Here is a 16,101-nt window from a genome sequence, read left to right as displayed (position 1 = left end):
ATAAAAATCAATTAAACTCCCATGGGGCAGCACAAGTGGTTAAAAACATGGAATTTCTAAAAATTGCTACCTTTTACATTTTTCAACTTTAAAAATTAAATATCAAAGAACAAATCTAACAAAATAGATGCATGACACCTGCACTGAAAACATTATTAAGATAAACGATGACTCAGATAAGTGAAGGAATATACCATTTTCATGTATTGAAAGCCTCAGTATTATAAAGATGTAAATTCTCCTCATAGTGATCTATAGAGTCAATAAAATCTCAGTCGAAATCCTAGTATATTTTTTTGGATATGGAAATTTTCAAGTTTATTAAAGAATAGCCAAGATAATTTTGAGGAATAACAAAGCTAGAGAACTTACACTATTATAAAGTTATAGTAATTAAAATAACGAGTCCGGTATCAGTGTTTCAGGAGAGACAAATTGACAAACAGAATAGAAAGTCCTGAAACAAATCTACATTTTGTCACTTAAAAGACAAAGGTGATAATACAGTGCAAAGAAGAAAGATATATTTTTTTCAATAACTGGAAGTGGATCAATTAGATAACCATGTGGAAAAAAGCTGTCTTGATACATAAACCACAATACAGAAAAATCAATTCTAGATGTATTACAGATCTAAAAATGGAAAGTAGAACAATAAAACTGCTAGGAGGTAACAGGAGAGGGTAGACACCGCCCAGGGAGTAAACAAGATGTTCTTACGTAGGACACATACAAAAAACACTAAATAAAAAGGAAATAAGTTGACATAAAAGGAAATGATTGATGAATAGTGTTTTCAATAAGACACCATGATAAGCTACAGACAGGGAGAAGATTTCTTAAGGAATACTCATGTCCAAAATACATAAAGAACTCCTACTGATCACTAAGTAAAATGTAGATAATTGCTGGGAAAAAAATGGAGAAAAGATCTTCACCAGAGGATATCTGAGTAGCAAATTAACATGAAAAGATTCTCAACCTGATGAGCCATCAATGAAATGCAAATATTAAAACTACAATAAGATACTCTTCAACAGCTACCAGAATGATTTAAAACACACTACCAAGTGTTGACAAAGATGTGGATCAACTGGAAACATCTATATACTGCTGATGGCTGGGAGAAGTGATACAGTCTCTTTGGAAAATTATCTTGTGCTTCCTACTAAAACTGAACATATACATGCATACCCCTCCTCTAACATCCAACAAAAGACATCAAGAATATTCCAGCAGCATAGCTTGAAATAGACAAAAAACTGAAAAATAAATGTCAGTCTACTATAGACTAGATGAATTGATTGTATATTCATTCAATAAAACACTAAATGGGATAAGAGTGGGTGAATTACTACTACGCATAACAACAAATTAATCTTACAGAAAAATTTTGAAGTAAAACAGAAAACACATATGAGTGATTCCATTTACTTACAATTCAGAAAAAGACTAAGTTGTGATGACAGAAATCAGTATTGAAATAACACCTGGGAAAAGCTGATGACTAGGCAGGGGGCTTTTGGGGTGCTGAATTCATCTGAAAAATGGTCACATGTATATATTCACTCTGAGAAAATTCATCAAGTTGCACAGTTGTGACTTGTGCACTTTTATACATGAGTGTTACACTTCAAATTTTTTCTTTTTTTCGCCATGCTGCGTGGCCTACCGTATCTTTAATTCCTCGACCAGGGATCAAACTCGAGACCAGGACAGTAAAAACACCAAGTTCTAACCACCAGACTGCCAGGGAATCCCCTACATTTCGATTTTTTTTTTTTAAAGGACTATTCGAAAGGAAAAGAGAGGTAGAAGAAATAAAATTCTGTGGGACTACCAGCCCATGTGTGAACCATCACTGCTTACTTATCTTTAGATTTTAGCAGTAATTTAGATACTCTTTTCCTGGAGAAGGAAATACCAACCCACTTCAGTATTCTTGCCTGGAAAACTCCATGGACAGAGGAGCCTGGTGGGGTCCATGGGGTCGCAAAGAGTCGCCCACGACTGAGTGACTGACTGAGCACATAGATACTCTTTTCATTGGAAACTGAGAATCTTGGTGGACATGACTGAGGCAAAGGCCACTATTTAGGTCAAGAAACCCCAGTCCCTTTTATTTAACAGGTCAGATGTAGCCTTCCTCACTTCACCTGACTAACAGTTACATCAGAGAATATAGGCTGTTGTGATTATGCCATTTATTGTTTAAAAATAAGACTCAACCATTCAAAGGGGTGTTCATTTTTCAAAGTGTTATGTTTGAACAACATTAAGTAAATAGATGTGATAAATAGTTAATGTTTCCGTACACACGTATGACAAGGATTTGATATTTATTAATGTTTATCTGTTAGTATAAAAAAACATCAGGTTTCAAAATAGCATATGGAATATAATATTACCATTTTTGTACTAAAATTATATAAACTATACATTTCAGTACACTGGAAAACTAGGAAAAGATCTATAAAGATATATATCAAAAGTTAACAAAGTTATTCCTTGATGTTTGATTTTCCTTTGTTCTCCTACACGTCTATTTTCAGTTTCACTGATACCAACATAAAGTGATGAAAAATCTTTAAAAAAGTCCATTTTGTATGATTCCATATGTGTATATCTATCTATATATATACATTTCATAAATAAAACTAATTTCTGGGAGTATGGATAGGGATTTTCTTTGGAGACATACGTAATGACTAGAATGGTACACAAGCGAGGCTTGTAGGACGCTGGTAATGTTCTATTTTTTGTTATGGGTACTAGTTACATGGGAACTTTAATTTGTGAAAATTCATTCATCTGTGCAGTTTTCTATTGATAAGCCCAGACTGTACCAGCAACATTTAAAAAGTTAACTATATATGTTTGGTTACTGATCATTTTCTTTTCCTTTGCAATTAAAATTTATTTTTAAAAAATCTACCTAAATGAAGTTTTGGTTATTTTAATTCAGCTAAAGAAAAATCTTACGGCATAGAAATCTTCTGAATGTAATTTTATATGTCAAAAATTTGATTACAGATGTTAATTATTAGTGATATCATTTATATTTACCTGATAGTGAGGTTTATACCACTGCTTTAAATCCCAATCCCAAAGAATCATCTGAAAGAAAAAATAAATAAAAGAATTCATTTAGTTATAAAATGGAGCATCTTCAATTACAGATACAAAAACAGCTTAAATTTTGGGAGAGAAATTGGGGACGTGAGAATAAAAATGATCTCTAGATGGAATATTTCATTAATGACACAATCTGTGATTGAAAAAGCAAGACAGTCAGAATAAAGTCACTAAACTAAGCTATATTAACCTTTAAAATATCTATTACCACAGAACCAAAAATATAAATCCAAAATCACATCCATTTACTAAAAATACACGTAAAATGAGAAATCACCGCTCTCCCCCCTTCCCACCTTCTCCAAAGGCTCATAATTTGTCATTTTAAACCAGTGTCAGTAGGTGGTGCTACTTCCCTAGCAACAAGGCTCTGTTGTCCAAAGCACCTTTAAAAAGCTTGCCTGGGGTTTACATAAAGCATAAAAGAGTGGATTTATAAAAAGTTACACACAACCCTTTTGATTCACAGATTTAATTAGTTTCCCTGTTTCTCTTCTTTATAGATTATCAATAATAACTTCTTAGTACTAGACTAGTTTTTTCCTGCCCGTCTCTTCCTAGCAGGCTGTGGGGCTACTTCCCCATCCAACAGTCACTGCTCAAGGAGACAAAATTAGCTCAAATTTGGCAAGCTATAGCTGCTAACTATGATTAAAGCTAATTTCTTTTAAATTTACTTAAATTGATAAATAAGTTTCTTCCTTTTGCCTAAATAACTGATGTAATGACAATTTTCTACATAGCTTTGAACCCTAACCGTGAACATGAGCCTAGTTAATTTGTAATCCAATCACACAATTTCTATGTACTAAAATATTTGTTTCTAGTCATAAGGCTCCTGATGCAAAAGATCTTAAAATGTTATTTCTTCTTTCATTGGTCCAATATTTCATTTAGGAGTTGACAGAATTTTTTTGTAAAGGTACAAATAATTTAGGCTTGGTAAGCCACATAAGGTCTCCATGGCATATTCTTTGCTTTTTGTTTTACAATCCTTTAAAATGAAAAAAACAAATATTCTTAGCTCTGTGGCCACACACAAAAGGTTGCTAGCAGGATTTGGTTAGTGGGCTACAGCTTGGTGACCCCCTTTAAAAATCATTATTTGTCATTATCACCAACTTTTTGTCAACATCCTTGCAGAAGGTCATCTCTTGCCAGTGAAGAGAAACATATTTCTTCCCAAAGAAAATCCAGACATACTACAATCGCTTACAAAATTCATGGACTAGTACCTGCAAAATTGCTATGGTACAGCAACATGAAAAGAATTTACTATATATTAGTAGACTCATCAAATTTACACAGTATTTTATACAGTCCTAAGTGTGGTCCTCATAGAATTGCTTCAGGCTGTGATTTAAGCAGCATACAAAGACATTAATTAATGCAGTTTAAGACACTAATAACTTCCTAAGAACATTCACATTAAGATTAGAGTAACCTAAAATCCCTAAGTTTCTTGTATACTTGTCATAAAATGTAGTAGAAGTGTTAGTTGCTCAGTCATGTCTGACTCTATGACCCCATGGACTGTAGCCTGCCAGGCTCCTCCATCCGTGGAATTCTCCAGGCAAAAATACTGGAGTGGGTTGCCATTCCCTTCTCCAGGGCATCTTCCTGACCCAGAGATGGAACCTGGGTCTCTTGCATTGCAGGCAGATTCTTTACCATCTGAGCCACCAGGGAATACATGTTCCATTTGCATGCTATGGTTACACAACTGGCTTTTTAGTCCCAAGTGCAATACCTTACTTCAGTTCTGATTTTAGCCTGTCCAAATTTCTTGGGAGAGTGGAATGCTGACTAGCCTATTTACCATTCTATTTACTATTTACCAATAAAAATTACCAAATTTACAAATTGTCATCATCATGACATTTGTAAATCTGATGTTTCCTTAAATTCACCAAAAAAAAAACAGAGTGGACAGGAATGAAGACAGGACCACCGGTTGGGTCACTAAAGATTACCTATGAGAGCTGTGTCTGAGTCTGCAAACTTGCCTAACATGCTACTGTCCAATCCATACTCCCACATTTCTTCTACAAGGGTACCATCAAATGGTGACATACCTGTGCCTCATTTCTCCTCATCAGTCTGAGTAGAAGTTGATTTCTTGCTAACTCCAGCATACTTTCATCATGAGGGTTTCTTAACATTCCTTGTTTCCCACCTACTACTCTGGTTTTGAATAAACTCTTGAGCAGTAGCTCAGTCTTATTTGCAGTCACTTTCTCTGTGATCAAAAATACATTTGCCAAAAAGCAGCAGGTCTTAGTCTAAAATCCCCTGCATATTAGGAACTGAAGACTGACTTCTGTGTAAACTGGACAAGTAGAATATTAGTGATTTTGAGAAAACAAAATTTCTGCCTAAGTAGTAGAAGATGTATGATCAGGAATCATACAGCTACAGCAAGACACATCTTAGAGCAGAGTTACTCAATGTGTGGTCCACAATAAAACAGTACAGAAATGAAGAGTAAATGTTTAGAGATGTTTATACCAATTTGATATAAAATTTGATATTTCATGTTATTTGAATATTGCTTTTATCTGTTGAATTTGCATTCTTGGCATTGTGTTACACCTTATGTCGCCAATCAAAAAAATAAATGGCTCAAAATTGGTTTCCTAAAGCTCAAGGGTACTAACAAAAACAGTAACATAAATAACTCCCAATAAATGTTAAGCCTAAATCAAGAACAATACTCTAATACAAACTCACTACAAATCTGTGGGTGTGATAATACCACACAAAACCATAAAAGCAAAAATATTACTAAACTATACAACCAGCTAAAAACTGGAATTTTTTTTTTTTAGACTGCATGTTATCTACTTTGAAACTTTTATGACAGTCACGCAAAATGTGAAGCCTTTTTGGTAAACCAGTAGAACTTTTCCAGAACAATCACATAAAGCTTTCTTATATGAAACTGAAGATTTCTGTTCCTAAAATAGAAGTGACATAAACTGGAGGCACCATTCAGATTCTGTGCTCCCCAAAGGAAAAGCATATAAAGAAGATAAACTATTGCCAAGAGATGTGTAAAATTAGCCACACAGATGATAAACTTTATGCTGGAAGAGAGAACAGACCAAAACATCTCCAAAATGTATTTACTATGCAACACTTTGGAACATCACAGAACTGAAAAGGCATATAAGGTAAAAGTAATTACTGTCATATTTGTACATAGCAAATACTTTAGGGGCTTTCCTGGTGGCTCAAATGGTAACAGAGTCTGCCTACGGTACAGGAGACCTGAGTTCAATCTCTGGGTCAGGAAGATCCTTGGAGAAGGGACTGACAACCCTTCCGGTATTCTTGCCTGGAGAATCCCGTGGACGGAGGAGCCTGGTGGGCTACAGTCCGTGGGGTTGCAAAGAGTAAATGCACACATGGGGTGAATCTAGACCAGTTCTTGGTTTATGTTCAATACACACAACAGACGATGGGGGGCAACCTTTTTATCATTGAAAAACCCATACTACAAAATAGGATTTTTTTCCTATTTAATCATTATTTTGTGAACTATGATACAGACTTGGAAATGTGCTGGAATTAGTTCTCAATCAGTTATTGCACATCAAAGAAGAGCCTGGCTAAACAATGAGAATATCTCTTAACTGCAGATCTATCACTGCTTTATTCACAGAAAACGGCTGGTGGTTAAAACACACACGCTGGGCACGATTCAGTGGTAGAGAAATAGTGTAAGAGTAAATGCATTCAATGTTTGGCCACACAAAGTACATCTTTTCGGTGTGCTGTGGGAAAATGCAGTGCAAATAAAAACTATAAATAGCAGATAGAAGTATTTTTTGCAATAAAATGCAAAGAGCTTCTATTTCTCAAGTTTTTAACCATGACAATGCCCATTAACTTAGCAACAGACACAGCCTCAAAAGTAATCTTCAGTGAGAAATCTCTTTATGATTACAGGGTCCATGTTGAATTTCAGTATTCAGAATCAACGTCAAAAAAACTACTTGCTGCATTCCACTGTAAATTACAATTTTGCTTTAATTTTTTCAATTTAAGAAAATAGAGAAAAGAATCTGGTTGGATATACAGATTGTGTTATATAGGTTGTGAATCTACAACACACAACCGATTTACTCATCAGTGAGCTAAAACAAATATCTTTAATATTGCAAACAATGTTCACGAATTTCATTTTTAAAAACTGAGTCATTTTAATGCATTTATTTAATACTGGTAGGTAACCGCCACACATACTGAATACACAGTGGATGGTGCATGAATATTAAAAGTTTAAGAAACATTGGTAGAAGCATTCATTCCTCCAAAATAACACATAGCTCTTTTACAATTTTACTTCCAAGTAGCCAATATATGTTCTATATCAATTGTTCCAAAGTCAGCAAAACCTAAACTTCACTCTCAATACCAAAGGAAATCCTATAAATATATATAAGGATAAATAATTCAAATATTATTAAATTTTGAATCAAGTGAAAAAAGAGTTTTAGTGACTATGGTATGTTCTCAAAACATGGTTCTATTATATGATAAGACGTCATTTCATGAAAGTGAAGTGAAAGTGAAGTCGCTCAGTCATGTCCGACCCTCAGCGACCCTACGGACTGCAGCCTTCCAGGCTCCTCCGTCCATGGGATTTTCCAGGCAAGAGTACTGGAGTGGGGTGCCATTGCCTTCTCCACATTTCATGAAAGGATTAATTTTAATTGCTGTTTTTAGGAGCTTCCAGTACTCCATTTGTCTCTTTCCATCTAAATTCAAATATTACACAGTATCAGAAATTAGTATTTTCACACACTGTAGACATCTGTTCAAAAATACTTTTAAAAACAGTATTTTCAATTTAAGTAACATATGAGATACCTATTATTAAAAAAAATTCTTTTAGTTGATTTGATAAAGTAAATCCAAAACTGTGCTTTTATAAACTCAGCTTTTCTTTGTGGTTAAAAAGTTGAATCCTGATAAAAGTTTCTGTTTGAATATGTTTGTAAGTCCAACATGCTTTACAGAGCTCTATGAAACCACCAACACCACAGTGAAACATCAGCAGCACAACCAGGAGATGTTATCAGGTTCAATTACGTCAATGAGGTTTTACTTCATTGTTCCCTAATGTAGCCAAGAAGAAAAACATATATGTGTCCTCAAGTTAAGCTTACAGAACTGTGACATTTATGTGAAATTTGAAAGATTAGCTATTATGTAACAGCTGTGAATTAACTGTTAAAACATACTTTATTTTCAGCATTTTTCACTTGAGCTTTGTGTATAAATCTAGGTTAATTTCTCAAATTTCAGTACTTTCAACTTTTTCTGTGCCTTTCAACTTTAGGCCCATTTAACTATGTTTATTGACCATAAACCAAAAACATAAAATAAATGGACACCCTAAAAAGCTAAACTAAAACTGTACAACTGTACTTTCTAATAGTCTAAAGTGCAACGACAGTCATCTTGACCCCTGCATGACAAATAAAGGCCCCAGTCAGAAAACCTGAGAATAAGGGCAAGAAAAAAAGGGTGTGTGTGTCTCTCCTGTGTGGTGGGGTGGAAACCTGAGAATAAGGGCCAAAAAAGGGGGGGGCAGGGTGTATGGTGGGGGTGGAGACTAGTATTACTTGGAAACTAGCCTCATTTGCTATCCTTACCAATCAATCAAAACATACGACTACAGCTGTGGTGATTGAGCCTGCACGCTGTGCACCAGCACCGTCAGCCGCCTAATACACCATGGCTTCTTTAATCTTCACTAGAATTCTTTGTGGTAAGCCTATTTCCCCATTTTACAAATGACACAACAGAGACTAAAAAGGTGAAGTACCCTGCCCAGAGTCACATGACTAGTAAGTGGCAGAGACAGAAATTAAATTCAGATCTGTCTCATTGCAAAGCTTTTTAAGGATTCTTAAACTTTATGCTAAACGATCTTTTTTTTTTCCCACTTTGTATCGGGGTATAGCTGATTAACAATATTGTGACAGTCTCAGGTGAACAACGAAGGAAGTCAGCCATACATATGCACGTATTATGCTACACCATCCTATATTATCAGCACTACTATGTGCTAGTAATATGGCAGGTGCTTGGCAGCCATGTGGAATCACAACAATTGTGCAAGTAACCCCATTTATATATGGAGAAGTTAAGGCTTAGTGATTATACTAATTATTCTCCATTTGCCTCTCAGATCCCTTCTTTGTCCTCCTCTCCATGATGGGAAGGCTGACCCCGACACTCTGCATCTCCCAAGCTGCCATGCAGTTGACTTCTACTTAGGTTGGAAGATGATGGCAGGAAACTGGAGTGTGGGAGGAGAGGAAAATGGTTGTGCCCTTTCTGCTGCCTCCATGACTACAGCTCTTAATCAGTTGGTCTTCCCTTCCCAACTTCAGCTGTGACTCTGGAAACACTATTTCCATCCTTGCTCTATCAGCCTCAGGTGAGGTAACAGCTTTCTAGTGTTACTAGCTCTCGAGCTGCCTAACCATCCCTTGATCACCCTCTTAGGCTTGTTCCTTCTCTTAAGGTTTATTTGAACCACCTTGGAGTGAATTCCATTAATATTTCTTGCAATCCTAAATACAGGGACATTGTGAACCAAGTTCTATCAGGTGTCAGCTAGTAAACTGCAGTGGAGAAGGCGATGGCACCCCACTCCAGTATCTTGCCTGGAGAATCCCAGGGACAGGGGAGCCTGGTGGGCTGCCGTCTATGGGGTCGCACAGAGTCGGACACGACTGAAGCGACTTAGCAGCAGTAGCAGCAGTAAATTGCAGAGCGAGTATCTGAACTCAGATTTATCGCCCTTCAAATTTTATTCTCTTTCTACTACTATGCTGAAAGGATAATTATTTAAGCTTTTAATGAGATTTCTTTCCAAAAATAATAAAAAAAGATCATCAAATCATCAGATTACCCTCCAATACTTGATCCCGTATTTCCTGCATTTCATTCTGTTAGTACAGTTGAACTTGCTGAGCTCTAGTCAATGACTCACTTTTCCATAAATGGTCTAGATCCAATCTGCTGGTACCTGCATCTTGCTTCAGAAGTGTCCGACTCTTTGCAACTCCATGGACTGTAGCTCATCAGGCTTCCTCTGTCCGTAGGATTCTCCAGGCAAGAATACTGGAGTAGGCTGCCATGCCCTCCTCCATGGGTTTGATCCCAAGATCCAATCCAGGTGTCCACCTGAGAATGCTTCACAAGCAGCTCTCTCCCTCGCTCTTCCATCATTTTTTCTCTCTACTAAATCATTGCCATTATTCCCGTTAGACTGCAAACATGCCGCAATTTCTCACCTCTCACACACACACACACTTTTTCATGATCTTACACTCAGCCTGTATCCCATTTCTTTGCTCCCATTTATAGCAGAGTTCCTCAAGGGTAATGTTTACTTTTTGTTTCCAATTATTCTCCTATAATTCTCTCTGAGCTATACTAGGTGGTCCTTGAACATGCCAGGCCACTCCAATGAAGATTTTTTCCTAAAGCTGTACTGATAATTCAGAATTTATAACATAGCACTTAAAGTGTACATGTAAGTTTGGGCTTTTTTCTCAAAAGTTCCAAACTAGAAACAACAATATTTAAAGGGATGGTACAAATATAGGTTGAGTGGGAAAAATATGAAGTACTGAAGTCATAGAATGTTTGAAAAAGAGCTTTAATCTTTAAAAGTACCAACTAAAACATTTATAGCCTATTGATCTTATGAGACTTGTTTTTATCATTTGATGTTCTTAAATTGAATTAAAACACCTACTTTATTTTTAATCTTTCAGAATCATTTTAAAACAGTTTAACACACCAAGGTCTCATTAGCTGTGCTAAGGGAATTCAAGCACAGAGAGTCATTTTCTAAATGTACGAAATAGCATCTATCTTATCAGTATTCTTAATCTCTTATCCACTCTAGATGTTTTCAAGTTTTTACCTACCTGCTTCTCTTCTAGACCCGTGTTCTTCTAGATGTATAACTTGGTACGTACCTCAACTAGTTTCTCTACCCTATCGTTAGGCAGAATTCTATCTCCATCTCAGACATGGTCTCTACATTCCTACTGAGAGATACATATTCTGGGGAGAATGTACCAAAAATAACTGAAAAAAAAAAGGAATTGCAAGCCTATAACTTCCGTTTTTCCCCCTAATGTGAATAGTGTTTTCCTTTTAAGTTACTGTATAATTTTACAGTATATAAGTTACTGTATAATTTTCCTTTTAAGTTACACCTGGGGCTTCCCCAGGTGGCTCAGTGGTAAAAATTCCACTTGCCAATGCAGGAGATGTGGGTTCAATCCCTGGTCTAGGAAGATGCTCTCGAGAAGAAAGTGGCAACCCACTCCAGTATTCGTGCCTGGGAAATCCCATGAACAGAAGAGCCTAGTGGGCTACAGTCCATGTGGTCACAAAGAGTCAGACACAACTCAGTTGCTGAACAACAACAAAAATAATTTTTCAGTATAGTTTAAGCAAAAGATTAAATTAACAATAGCTAATATTAAAAGACCTTACTAAAACATGTAACAATTCAGGATCACATGGTGGTGGTGGTTTAGTCGCTAAGTCATGTTCGACTCTTGCAACCCCGTGGACTGCAGCCTGCCAGGCTCCTCTGTCCATGGGTTTCTCCAGGCAAGAATACTGGAGTGAGTTGCCATTTCTTTCTCCATCAGGATCACATGAGGAATGTCTTAATAAATATTTTTATGAACAAGAGCAAAAGAGAAAAAAACGTTCCACACCTCAATAGGAATATGCTACAAACTCGACTGTGATTTGGAAAAAAAATTGGGAAATCACAGTGGCCTTCTGGAGATTTAAGGTTGATCTAAGATCAACCTAAAATCTAAAGACATGTTCCTCTATACTCTATGCCAGAGCCCAGGCTCTCAAACACTTTACTGTACTACTTCTCAGCTACTAAGCAGGCTACATTGCTCTGCTCCTCCCCGCCCCCACATCAACTCTATACTGCTCACAGAGCTGAAAGATCCACAAACTGCACAGACATTCAAGAAAAACAAAGGAACTATCTAGTCCTAGGCAGGCATACCCCCTGCCTAACAAAGCAAATATAACAGATTGTTTTTTTTTTTTTTTCTGTGATTGCCCATTATAACTTATCTGAGAACAGATATAGTTTAAACTTAAGAATGATGAACCAACCAGACACCACCAGTCTTACTGGTAAAATAATTATATATATATATATATATATATATATATATATGGAAAATAAAATAACATGCAAATTCTCTGCTGGAAGTCCCTATGTTTAGGAATTCTCCTTGACTCTCCTGATATTTAGGACTCTAATGTTTATGCAGACACATAAGCTTTGTATTCCCAAACAACACAATGGAGAATCCCAATGGTATTTCGCCATGAGCAGAGAGTGTATTTCGCCAATAATGTGTAATCTTTGCCCCAAGAGGAGTACTTGAAGAGGGTTAGAATACTGCTGTAGGAAAAAATCTAGAAATTCCCTCTAAGGGTTCAGCTTCAGGCTTTGATACCCTCTTGCAATCTGCCCACTCCACCCTGTCTTCGATCATTAGAACTATCAGTGCCCAGAACTATGGGCCCAGAAACCATTCAGATTATGGAGATTTCCCGTCTTCAAACATGTCCAGCCCATTTGGAGAGAGGGTGGAAATCATTGTAGGTAATAGCTAAATATTGTTTGGGTAATGCATTTTAAAGAGAACAAATGGTGACTTTTAATCAGTCTCAAGTCTTTTAGAGTCCTCAAATTCCTACCTCATTGCAACTAAAAGTAAAACCTAGTTGAAGGGGGGAGGCAACCTCAAGTATGGCAAACCATAGGCAACAAAAGAGGCTCTGAAAACCTTGTGTTTACTACATTAGGTACTCTGTGGGAGCCTAATTTAGATATACAGGTATTATTACCTTCAACCTATGAGATCACTTTTTATAAATAATTAAAGTAACTCGTTGAGTGAATAAATGACTCACTTTTTAGTTCCTCCTTCCTCTTCCCCATAACAATTCAATTCGATCTAGATGTTTCTGATTTTTTGCCATAACCGTATTTTCAGATTTTTATCATATCAGGCCTTGATCACTTTCAACAGCTTCCCATCAATTTTATCTACTTTATACAGTAAAATCAAACTTCAAAGCCATATATTATGGTACGCTCCTGTTAGAAATATTCAGAGTATATTTGAACTTAGGGGAATTTAGAAGTTAAGTCCAGTGTTCTCATTTTACAGATAAAGAAAACAAGGACCAGAGTAATTAAGTGATTTTTCTTTGTCTTTCCTACTCTCTGCCTAAAATCACTCAACTAAAAACATCTACCTGTAAGCAGTCAAGTAAAACAAAGGAACTATTTGGTTTTAAATGAGACAAGTCTTCCCCTAAGGATTTGTTGTTGCTGTAGCTCAGTTGCTAAGTCACACTGGACTCTGCAATCCCATGGACGTAGCACGCCAGGCTCTTCTGTCCTCCACTATCTCCTGGAGTTTGCTCAAATTCATGTACATTGAGTTAGTGATTCTATCTCATTCTCTGCCACCCCTTCTCCTTTTATAATTCTACCAACTCATCTTTCCAACCAAATTCACATATGATTATCTCCCCAAACCCACGGGGGAAAATCTAACAACAAAAATCTGCTTACCACTTTCTACATCTGAGTTAAACCTTCCCAATTTCCTTGGTTCCTATTCTCTACTTCCTATTTCTTAATCTCTTAATGTAGCTGACCACTTAAAAGAAATACTTAAAGGCTACAATGGAGGAATTCTTTAATAAAGTTTTTTGAAAGTAGCAACTGGAAGTTCCTTTAGAAAGCCACAATCATGACTTAGATTATTCAATATGAACTACCACATTGCCAATATAATAAAGATTCAGGACCACAAACAAAGAACTCTTATTCTGTCAAATGGCTACATCTCCAAAACATAAGGGACATTTTATATAAAAAGGACTATATAGGAAAGTAGACAGGTATATGTAAGAATATTTTCTGGGCTTCCCTGGTGGTCCAGTGGTTAAGAATCTGCCTTGCAATGCGAAGGATGCAAAGGACACTGGTTTGATCCCTGGTCTGTGAAGATCCCACATGCTGGGGAGCAACAGTCCGTGCGCCACAACTACTGAGCCAGCGCTGCAGCTACTGAAGCCGGCGTGCCTAGAGCCTGTGCTCTGCAACCAGAGAAGCCACTGCAATGAGAAGCCCACACACTGCAACGAAGACCCACCTTAGCCAAAAACATAAAAATAAACAAACCTATTTTTTTAAGTGTTTTCTTACCACTTGTTTATATAACTTGTCATGGGTAAAACTTTAAGTAACAGAGATACATTTACTAGGCCTTTTTCTGTGTTTTATTTATTTTTTTTTTAGAACTGGGGTTTCCTTGGTGGCTCAGATGGTAAGAGTCTGCCTGCAATGCAGAAGACCGGGGTTGGATTCCTGGATTGGGAAGATCCCCTGGAGAAGGGAATGGCTGCTCACTCCAGTATTTCACTGCAGAATTCCATGGACAAAGGAGCCTAGAGGGTGACAGTCCATGGGGTCACAAAGAGTCAGACATGATTGAGAAACTAACATTTTCATTTTTTCTTTCACCACTGGTTTATATAACTTCTCAGGGGTAAAATTTTAAGTAACAGAGATACATTTACTATGCCCTTTCTTGCCTTTTTTCTTTTTTTTTAAAGAACAGATTATTAAATTTAGGAGGTAGAAGTATTAAAGAAAATTATAAAAAGCATCAAAGTAGATTTTAATTAACCAAGAAACTTAAAAATGTATACTAACAAAACTATTTTTCCACTTAATATTAAATTTTACCGCTTTTCATTTGGCATTTTTATCAGTCAGGTGGAAATTACTCAAGTTGGCAGCAGTATATTTGAGTGAACAAGTTTAGTCATGATAACAGATAAAAATTAAGCAAAGATAATAGCCCCATAGTGACTTGATATGAAAATGGAACCTCTAGTCAAAAAAAAAAAAAAAATCAGATTTCCCCAGGGATCATCAAAGTATCCCACAGTATCCCAAACATATGAAACAAAATGTACTAAAAGTTTTATGCTTTGCATAGGGAAAATGACTTTAATACCTTTTAAATACAGAGATAAATTTAACACATTTAAATAAAAATTTTACCAAGAGACCACTAAACACTAATTTTCCATGTATAAAATCATGAAAATCTGGAAACTAATTTAAATTAGCTAATACTGCAATGTAACATGGATCAGCTAAAGAAACCGACAGATCAAAAGCAAGTTTCAAATAACTCTAGAGACCCTATCTAAAAACTCAGAGCAACTATTGACTCTTTTGTTTGCTATCAATTTATTTTCAAACATGAAGCCTTCTGACAGTGCTGCACAAATAATACTCACCATTAGTTACTCCAACTGGCAAAGAAAAGGGAACCGACTGTTATATTAAGGTCTACCAATGATCAATATATTAGTAACAATTTAAAAAGACTTCTTAACTATCTGTCCCCCTGCCCCCTCCCCCAATTAATGGTTACTCACTCATTAGGGGACAAACGCACACAACCTAGCATTCTGCTGAGATTACTGAGTCCAGCACAATGGGAAATGGTGCTATTTTTTGACCATGAACCTATTACAAAATAAACTAACCTACTCTTTTTTGTAGCTGATAGTTAATGAACTCAGCTCGATAAACTATCAGCCTGGCAACATGGAGTCAGGACAGGCACTATTTACTGATTCACCAACTATTAAATAAATCAGATGCAAATTATGCACCTTCAGCCTCTAGGAGGACAAGGTCATCCCACCATCTAGCAAAGTGAGCACCTAGCACATAAGAGTTGCTTAATAAATACTTGTAGAAAGAATTAACCTGTAACTTGTCACATTAGTTATTATTTATTTTTGGTTGCACTGGGTCTTCACTGCTGTGCCTGCATGCTTTAT

The 16,101-nt window shown here is 36.3% G+C and overlaps 1 protein-coding gene across 1 annotated transcript in view; it reads right to left on the bottom strand.

The window, feature by feature from the left end:
• Window positions 1-16,101, bottom strand: part of PDE3B (phosphodiesterase 3B) — a 167,595-nt gene that overhangs the window by 63,577 nt on the left and 87,917 nt on the right. Inside the window, exon 2 of the mRNA XM_070383989.1 lies at window positions 3,067-3,117. Within this exon, the coding sequence (XP_070240090.1) occupies window positions 3,067-3,117 (51 nt within the window). The remainder of the gene's footprint in view (window positions 1-3,066; window positions 3,118-16,101) is intronic.

The sequence above is a fragment of the Bos mutus genome, chromosome 15, assembly GCF_027580195.1.
Source record: "Bos mutus isolate GX-2022 chromosome 15, NWIPB_WYAK_1.1, whole genome shotgun sequence".
Taxonomy (NCBI): domain Eukaryota; kingdom Metazoa; phylum Chordata; class Mammalia; order Artiodactyla; family Bovidae; genus Bos; species Bos mutus.
The sequence above is the reverse complement of the archived record's forward strand: the minus strand, read 5'-3'. Positions and strand labels throughout refer to the sequence as shown.